Source organism: Labrus mixtus, chromosome 20 (assembly GCF_963584025.1).
Source record: "Labrus mixtus chromosome 20, fLabMix1.1, whole genome shotgun sequence".
Taxonomy (NCBI): domain Eukaryota; kingdom Metazoa; phylum Chordata; class Actinopteri; order Labriformes; family Labridae; genus Labrus; species Labrus mixtus.
In genome coordinates, this window is record NC_083631.1 from 10,197,913 (window position 1) to 10,207,182 (window position 9,270).

General features: G+C 51.1%; 1 protein-coding gene across 1 annotated transcript; it reads right to left on the reverse strand.

The window, feature by feature from the left end:
- Nucleotides 1-1,172: 1,172 nt before the first annotated feature.
- scaf1 (SR-related CTD-associated factor 1) lies at nt 1,173-8,983 on the reverse strand. Its single transcript, XM_061065696.1, has 6 exons — nt 8,801-8,983; nt 3,888-7,334; nt 3,350-3,432; nt 2,796-3,095; nt 2,510-2,638; nt 1,173-1,583 (listed from the first exon to the last, which is right to left on the reverse strand). The coding sequence occupies exons 2-6, from the start codon at nt 7,258-7,260 to the stop codon at nt 1,446-1,448; spliced, it is 4,023 nt and encodes a 1,340-aa protein (XP_060921679.1). The 5' UTR covers nt 7,261-7,334; nt 8,801-8,983; the 3' UTR covers nt 1,173-1,445.
- Nucleotides 8,984-9,270: the final 287 nt, after the last annotated feature.

The window sequence follows — 9,270 nt, forward strand, 5'->3', positions numbered from 1 at the left end:
ACTTTGACTTCACAAAACTCTGGGGACCACAGACATCCACAACACAAACAGATTTTTGCTAAAACGATTTAAATGTCAATCATGTGTTGTTTTTTTCTATTTTGTTTCAAGTAAACATGAATAATAGCCACATTTATTCTGTTTCAGGTATATTATTGTGGCCAGGGCAGAAAAGCCAGAATGAGATCTGTCCACAAAGGGAGGATTTTATTTCTCAGTGTGCAGCCAGGTGAGCGCGACAAGGCCAGGAAATTAATGCTGGATGCCAAGGTACTGCATGTCAGTTTTTAGCATGAGCTACAGCCCTCAGTAGCCCATGCTAAACATTGTCTCGTAGCTTAATTTAGGCAGAATGTTCCAACATATTTTATTTTGATCAATAATTAGAAATTCAGGGGACCCCATTTGCTACCGTAAAGGACCAATCAGTGAGATGTGTAGAGAGTGAAATGATAAAGTGACCTTACTATATGATCAGACATTAAGGAAACATGCTATGTTGAAGTGCTGGCTTCTCTGACAACAATGCAGCAGCCAGTATGTCCTCCTTCTAACTTTAGATTCTGGTCCTGAATGCTCTGGATTTGTTTGGACCAGAGAAGGTAGACGCTTTTAAGACACCCCCCCACACACCCCACACAGTCGTTTTGGACGCCCCTCGGTTTGCCAGATATGAGAGCAGTTATCAGGTCAACAGGTGTTGCAGCGATGGAAGCGGGCAAGAGAAATGGTTCAGATAGAAGTGATTGTACCCGACCTAAAAAGCCTCTGCATGTTTCTAATAAGTTCCACGAGCAGAAACGTGCTCAAACTAGGATCAATGTTGGAGATGCTTTTGAAAAATGGAGAGAGGTTAGAACACAGAAAGGTTTACAGACCCATGCAGAGCTGGATAAACACTGAAGCTTCAGTGTCCACCACATGGTGACCTGTGTGAGCATCGACTCTAGAGGGGGGGGGGGCAGCTTTCTACAATGTTTAGAATTTAGACTGCAGTACATATTTTAACCATTAGGGGTCAGAGTTACATACTGCTCCTTTAATGTTTAGCACTGGTCAGGAGAGACTTGACTGAAAACAGTATTTCAAAGGGGAACATTTTATTAAACAGACACTTGTGCAGATAAATGACATGAACACTGCGTTCTCAGACACAAGGACCAGGAACACACTGAGCTTCACAAAGGTAGCATTTATTGCAGGCTTAGTGTACTGGACCTTTATCAGAACACACAGGTGTGCATCACAGCATCCACCTGTTTAACATTGTTTACATGATACAGTTTAATATGTGAGACATATTTACAGTGAGATCACACACTTCAGGAGGATCACAGGTAAGCAGAGACGAGGCGGGCTGTGAAATCATAAAAACATCAGATCATAAAAATGCACGTGGAGCAGAACGCAGTGTTTAGGGGGGTTCATGTGTAAAAAGTCTTCTCTCAGGAGTGCAGCTCCTCTCGCTCCTCTTCATCCATTTTACGGCCATGTTTCCGGAAGTATTTGTAGCGCTGGACGTACAGCTTCACCAGGTTACTCACCTTGACCGGGTTGATCTCTCCGGTGCGGCTGTGGCAGATCTGAGGGATGATTCATAATAATAATAATAATTAATACTTTATTGATGCTGCGAGGGGAAATTCGTTTTTACACTCTAGTAAACACAAATTCAGTTAGTTTATCATTCTGCTATGGGTTTATTTTATTGAAGCAGTCGAGTAGTTTGAATTGTGTTTCTGTTATCAGAACAGGTGAGCCTCATCTACAGGTGTGTTATTAATGATAATTAATAATAATATATATACACTGGTGCATATTTAACAGGAGACTTCACACCAACGTTACATCGAACATCTCTCTCTGAACACCTGCAGAGCCAACAGACGCAACTCAACACAAGAAAGAGTGAGAGGAAGGGTTGTGGGCTGGTTTATTGACCTCAAGAGGAGAAACAGGCTCCAAATAAACATGGGTAAACATACCTAGCCGTGTGGCCAGGTATAGTCTTATTAAAGCAGATCTATTATCCTCACTGTCACCATGAATGATGTCACTCTGGGACTCCTGTTGAGCAGCGCTGTGAGATGTGCAGCTCAAAAACCTCCTCATGTATCTGATACTGACGTCAGTAAAACCCCTCATTCCAGCCTCTGCCTGAAACGCTTCATTTCAGCTGCTGTCTCTTGAAGACCCCCCCGGCGCCCCACACTCCCCACATGCCCACTTCTCTGATTGGCCAGCTCTGTTTGCAGTCGCAGGGACATTTGAGTGAGCTAGACGGTGGGCGTGTCCTACAGCTTTGCTCCATGCTTTGCTCTGATACATTGGCAAAACCTGCTGTCAGGCTCTGAACAGGCCTTCAGTGTGTGTGTGTGTGTGTGTGTGTGTGTGTGTGTGTGTGTGTGTGTGTGTGTGTGTGTGTGTGTGTGTGTGTGTGTGTGTGTGTGTGTGTGTGTGTGTGTGTGTGTGTGTGTGTGTGTGTGTGTGTGTGTGTGTGGTTGCTGACCTTGTGCACAGCTTTCCTCAGGATGTCTTTGTAATCATCCTTGTTGATGTCTTTGCGTTGATAGTACGGCTTGATGGCCAGCTTCACCTCCTCCACCGCTCGCTCCTGAGTGTGCAGCTTCTTCAGGTACTGAGAGAAACAGGAAGTACACAAGTTAACTCAATGACCCCGAGATAACTAAAGAACATTTTGATGTGTGATAATAAATAAATGTACATAAACCCTGAGTGAAGAGTTCACAGCGTTATTAATCATAAATATAAAATAAAGGGAAACTTCAATTTACCTTATCGGGGTCTTTGCTCTCGTTGTCCCACCCAGTGTCACCACCACTCCCAGACAGCCCCGAGGGCAACATTGGAGGCGGAGTCTGTGCACATCCTCCGCCCATGGAGGCATGCAAGAGAGAAGGCGGGGTCTTTGTGCAGCCGACCAATGGGAGGGAGCCGTGGAGGATGAACTGGGCAGGGCTCAGACCAGTCGGTGGAGGAAGAGAGGGTGGGGGCGGGATCTGTGAGGAGGCAGAGGATGCTGAGGAAGGCGGGGCATGCTGCTGGGACTGGCTCTGATTGGCCTGTGAGAGGATCTGAGAGGGAGAGACACGAGACGAATCAAAGAGGTGTGAACAATGGAACGACAGAAAAACTGTTTTTATAAACTACGATCCTCCTGAGAACACAAACAGCTGAATGTTTTTCCTCCAGCCTCCTCGTATGTCATGTCCTACCTCCTGAAGCCCCTCCCCCTTCCTCCCGTCTGTCAGGGATAGCCTCACTGTGAGGAACATGTGTGAACAAGCTACTCAGGTAGATTTCAGTGACAGCCCCCCCCCACTCTCACCTGGCTGGTGGCCTGAATGAACTCCTGTGCTTTGGCTCTGCTGGCGATGTTCGCCTCCTCCATCTTAAAGAGCAAAGCGGTCACTGAGAGGGGAAGACATGGAGACCAATCAGCACCATCATGAATACAAATATACAAAATAACAAACAAGATTATGTTTAAAGATGACTGCGTCCTCTAACTGAAGTCTAACAGGTGAACACCTCACTGACTTTAACGGCTCACAGGTCGGGCTCTTGTTGTTTTAAAAACACTAATGTTGAACTTTGTTATTTTTATTTATTTACATATATTTTAATCGTCCTGATTTATTGTATTTAATTTAACTTAATTATCATTTTTGTTTGTCAGGTCTGTTTTGTTTGATAGTGTTTCCCTTGTTGGGTATTGTTCTGTTGTAAAACATTTGAAAACAATATAAATGTTGGTCATAAATAAAAACATGTCGGCAGCAGTGTGTGACATCAGCTCTACTTCACTTCAGTGTTTTCCTGTGTAGAACTGCCTCACACTTTTCTACATTTCTGAAGACACTCACAGGCCAGAACGCCTCCGGTGGTGCAGTCCACGCCGGTCTGCAGACTCCAGGGGAGGACGGGGGCTGCAGGAGGGGGGGGAGGAGGGGGGGGTTTAGTAGCAGAGGAGGAGGACACAGAGGAGGAGGGGTCAGAGGAGGACAGCGAGAGGGAGCTCAGGCCTGCTGAGGAGGACGAGCAGGGAGGGGAGGACAAAGATTTGGTTGCCTCGTCTGGAGGCGGGGGCTTGGCCGTGGGCGTCGACAGTCCGGCTCCCTGGGGGGCCGTCATGCTGGACGGGCTGGACGCCGGGAGGACAGGGCTGGTCTGGGTGGGACAGTCCTCTGCTAGGAAAGAAGGGTCTGGGGTCTTACAGCTGCTGTCCACAGTCTGAGAGTCTGGTGAAGACTCTCTGGTGTCCCTCATGACGGCCATGGAGGGGGGCGGGGTGTGCGGGGGGGAGGAGGAGGGAGGGAGTACACTGGTGGAGGAGGAGGATGAGGAAGAGGATGAGGAGCAGGGTGCAGGGCCAGCTGGACCCGGATGTGGACTGACTGACTTGTTTCCGTCTCCAGCGGCCGACTGACCGTCGAGGGAAGGCCCGCCCCAAACCTCAGAGGAGGCCTTTGATTGGCTGTTGTCTCCAGCTGTCAGTCCTGCAGCTCCACTTTTATCTCTGGTTTTCTTCCCCAGGCGACGGCGGCGTTTGGTGGCCAGAGTGGACGATGGGGAGGAGGCGGAGGAGGAGGTGGAGGTGATGGAACTGGGTTTGGTCTTCTTGGCTTTGAGTCCTGCAGAAGATGTTAAGGAGGAGGGAGGAGGAGCGGCCAGACCGCTCCTCTTCCCCAGTGCATGCTCCTTCCCCCGGCCCCCCAGAGACAGCGGCTCAGAGCACGGTTTGAGGAATGGAGACCGACTCTCGTTGTCCCTGCAGAAGACTACAGCGATGGAGCCCCCCACCACGGAGCTCCCAGAGCCCCCTCCTGCTCCTCCTGGTCCCAGCAGGTCCATCGGGAGCTTCCCCGAGCTGACGGCGCCCGTGGTGCTGCTCACACCCTCACGCACCAAAACAGACACTTTGGACTGAAGCTTGCCTTTTCGACTGGCTCCGCCCTCTTTCTTAGACTTTCCCGAGCGACCCAGCTCCTTCCTGCCTCCTTTCTCCCGCTCTTTGTCCTTACCCACCTTCCTGGCTCTCTTTGTGGGAGGGCCGGAGGAGACGGGGGCGGAGCCTGAGGTCACCATCATGGAAGAGAGGCATTTGTTTTTGGTTCTGTTGGAGGAGGAGTCAGACGGGCCGGTTTTTTTAAGCGTGCGAGATTTCTTCTTCTGGTGTCGTCCGCTCTTGGGGGTGGGTTTAGTCTTGGGGGAGGGGACAGGTGGCTCAGGAGGCAGGACTGCAGGGGGAGTGTCCTCAAGAGAGGGGTAGTCAGAGTCCAAAGCCTCGCCGTCCAAAGACAGCACGTCGATCTCCAGTTTGTCTGAGTAGTGATCTGAATCGTAGCTGTGATACCTCGGGGGAGAGAGAGACTGAGAGCGGCTGTGCACGCTCCCTCGATCGTCCCCCTCCCCGGCAGAGTGCCACTTCCTCTTCTTCTTCTTCTTGTGGGGTTTGTCAGAGTCCTGCAGGGGCCGCAGAGGGGAGGTGGGGCTGAGTCTAGGGGAGCCGGGTAAGGTGGTGGTGGTCGTGGTGGTGGTGACGGTGATGGTGCGTTTGATGGCAAAGAGGTCTGAGCCGTTGAGGTCTTGGATGGACGGAGGGACGACAGGTCGACCATCCCGTCGCCGCTCCCTCTCTCTCTCCCCGTCTCTCTTTTCTCGACTCCTCTTTGACCCGCCTCGCTCTCTGCTGCTCGACCGTCTCCCCCTCCTCTCACTCTCCTTCTTTCTAGAGTCTTGATCTCTGTCGTCTCGTCTTCGACTTGTGGTGCGACTTTGATCTCTGTCTCGGTCCCTGTCTCTCTCTCGCCCTCTCTCTCTCTCCCTCTCCTTGTCTCTCTCCTTGTCTCTCTCCTTGTCTCTCTCCTTGTCTCTCTCCTTCTCCCTCTCTCTTGTCCTGTCTCTCTCTCTCTCTTTCTCTCTGTCTCTGTGTCGGTCTTCAGACTGACTTGAGAACGAGTGTCTGCCGTGTCCTGCTCGTCCCGATGACGTCTCTCTGCTGCTGTGACGTCGTTTCTTCCTCTTCCTGCTGCTGCTCCTGCTGCTCCTCCTGACTTTAGCCTCCTTCTTCTGTCCTCCCTCCTTCTCTTTGCTCCTCTCTTGACCTCCCTCTTTGTCCTTTCTCCTCTTTTTCCTCCTCTCCTCCTTGTCCCCAGCCTTCCTGTCTTTGCTCTTCTGCGGGTCCCGGTCCTTGGAGGTCTTGGAGGACTTAGTGGTCTTAGTGTTTTGCTCCACAGGAGGAGTGAGGGGGGAGGGGGGAGCAGAGGCCGGAGTATGGGAGGGGAGAGGAGGCGTGTGAGGAGAGAGGGGTGAAGATGGAGGAAAAGAAAGATATCTTTCTTTTCGTCTGCTGACCAGCTTCCTCCTCAGATCCTCCACTCCTACAACTGGCTCCTCCTCTGGCTCCGCCTCCCACATGCCCTCTGTACGCACGGACACAAAGCCGTCCCCGTCCAGCACCCGCAGGATCCGCTCTGGCTTCGAGCCGAAGAAGGAGACGCTGGGAGAGTTGAGGGTGAGGGTTTCTCCTGCGGCTCTCTTTTTACCTCCCTCTCTGTCAGCGGCGCCCACGATCTCCCCCTCCTCTATCTCAGAGTTCTCCGAGTCGCCCCCCTCCCTTTGCGGTCCTGCTCTGGTTCTACAGTCCACCCTCCTCCTCAGGTGGAGGGGGGAGGTCCGGCGGGGGCTGGGACGGCCCGTCAGGGTGTCAGTGGAATCTGGAGGTTCTTCCTCTTTCTCCTCCTCCTCCTCCTCTCGCTCTGCATCTCTCTGCATCTCACCACCTTCTCCTCCTCCATCGTCGGCGTCTGAGGCCGGGGATCCTGTGGGGTCAAAGGGGTCGTACTTCTCTCCCTCCTTCGCTCCCTCGGTAGGACTGAAAGGGTCGTACATCTCCTTTTTGATTCCCTCTGACTCACAGTCATCGGGCTGAGCTGAGGAGGTGGTGTTGGGTGGAGGTGCGGAGAGAGACTGCTCTCCTACAGGGGCAGAGGTGGAGGAGACCCGCGGCAGCTCCATCCCTGTGGGCGGACCCTTCACATGGTTCTGATACACGGACGTGTTGATGCAGACGGAGGAGGAGGTAGACAAGGGCGATGATGAAGGAGACGAAGGAGAGGACACGGATAAGGATGGAGAGCAGGGAGGAGGACTCCGGGCCACCTCTCTGACTCCACCCGGGGAGGACGAGGAGGCAGCCGGCCTCCTTTTGAAGCCTGACGATGGAGTCAAGTCCATCAGACGATATATGTGCAGGTGTCAGAGAGAGGGAGCACCAGGTCCACGATGGAAAACAGGAAGCAGGAGTTAATCTGTGAGAGAGGAGAGGAAGCAGACAATCTTTTACTGACAGGCTGCTTCATTTAGAATAATTACAGGAAGACTAGAGCCACACATCCCACTGCATCATGCTTCAGCATGAAGGAGGATCCGCAGATGTTTATTAGATGAGTGGGATCCTGAATGTCTTGGGGGGGGGGGACAAAGGAAGCAACAGAGGTTGTACAGGAGCGAGTCTGACTGTGTTTGTGAAGCTGGCTACAGTGGTGCCCCCTACAATATTTCAAACATGCAGCAGTCTGTCTGACTGTCTCTCTGAAACTGTCTGTCTCTCTGCAGCTGTCTGTCTGTCTCTCTCTCTGCAGCTGTCTGTCCCTCTGCAGCTGTCTGTCTCTCTGTCTGTCTGTCTGCAGCAGTCTGTCTGACTGTCTCTCTCTCTGAAACTGCCTGTCTCTCTGCAGCTGACTCTCTCTGCAGCTGACTGTCTCCCTGCAGCTGTCTGTCTGTCTCTCTGAAACTGCCTGTCTCTCTGCAGCTGTCTGTCTGTAGCAGTCTGTCTGACTGTCTCTCTGAAACTGTCTGTCTCCCTGTCTCTCTGCAGCTGACTGTCTCCCTGCAGCTGTCTGTCTGCAGCTGTCTGTCTGCAGCTGACTGTCTGTCTGCAGCTGTCTGTCTGCAGCAGTCTGTCTGTCTCTCTTTAGCTGTCTGTCTCCTACAGCAGTCTGTCTGTCTCTCTGCAGCTGACTGTCTGTCTGTCTGTCTCTCTGCAGCTGTCTGTCTGCTACAGCAGTCTGTCTGTCTCTCTTCAGCTGTCTGTCTGCAGCTGTCTCTCTTCAGCTGTCTGTCTCTCTGCAGCTGACTGTCTGTCTGTTTCTCTTTAGCTGTCTGTCTCCTACAGCAGTCTGTCTCTCTTCAGCTGTCTGTCTCTCTGCAGCTGTCTGTCTGTCTCTCTTTAGCTGTCTGTCTGTCTGCAGCTGTCTCTCTGCAGCTGACTGTCTGCAGCTGACTGTCTGTCTGTCTTTAGCTGTCTGTCTCCTACAGCAGTCTGTCTGTCTCTCTGCAGCTGTCTGTCTCTCTGCAGCTGTCTGTCTCCTACAGCAGTCTGTCTGTCTCCTACAGCAGTCTGTCTGTCTCTCTGCAGTCTGTCTGTCTCCTACAGCAGTCTGTCTGTCTCTCTTCAGCTGTCTCTCTGCAGCTGACGGTCTGTTGTGAGATCCACTCTGTTGTCTGTGTGATCACTCGAAGCTAATGTTAGCTCCCCAGCTTAAAGCTAATGTTTTCCTCTCCTGATTAACTACCAACTACCTTTGAGACGTCACCATTCTCTTTGTATTCCAGGTTTTTAAATGTTCATTTTTAAAAACTTGGTCACCGAAAAACGAACAGTCTCTGTAAGGATGTGTCGGTAGCAGCTACCCAGCTAGCTAGGCTAACTAAGTTAGCCTACAGTAGCTAGCCAGCTAAGGGCAACAAAAAGAGGAGTGTGCGCGTGACTTACCTGTTGTTGGTGATTCTACGTCACAGGTGAGACACTCCGTCCTGCATGCTCTCCTGTTTCTTCTTGTATCTTAAAAATATGTCATAAAACACACAATAAACTGCCTTTCATCGCTTAAAACAGCAGCGGCAGCCCCATTCCATCAATGGCCGCCATCTTCCTTCAACTCAGACCGGACGGCAAAGCATGCTGGGAGACGTAGTTCTGTGTCGTCACTGCGCCGTGATTCAATCAGTTATTTTTCTGATGAGCTGTTTGAAAAGTCTCTAAACTCTTTAATATTATTTATCTTTAGGGCCCGAAGCACTGACGTGCGTAGGACCCTCTTGGAAACCAAATGATTATTATTTTTATTTTTAATCCTCCTCTTTGAGGCCACTTTTGAGAAAACTCAGCAAACTTTCCACGGTCATCGGTCCGGCTAAAAATTGTATATTTTGGCGTTTTCATGAACAAAGTTAGCAAATTAG

Bases quoted from the DNA above. Each gene is read 5' to 3' on its own strand.
- scaf1 (XM_061065696.1), bottom strand. From the start codon at position 7,260: ATGGACTTGACTCCATCGTCAGGCTTCAAAAGGAGGCCGGCTGCCTCC. The intron at 3,433-3,887 runs GTGAGTGTCTTC...TTCCCCTCTCAG, and splicing joins CACCGGAGGCGTTCTGGCCT to TGACCGCTTTGCTCTTTAAG. The intron at 1,584-2,509 runs GTCAGCAACCAC...ATCATCCCTCAG, and splicing joins TGAGGAAAGCTGTGCACAAG to ATCTGCCACAGCCGCACCGG.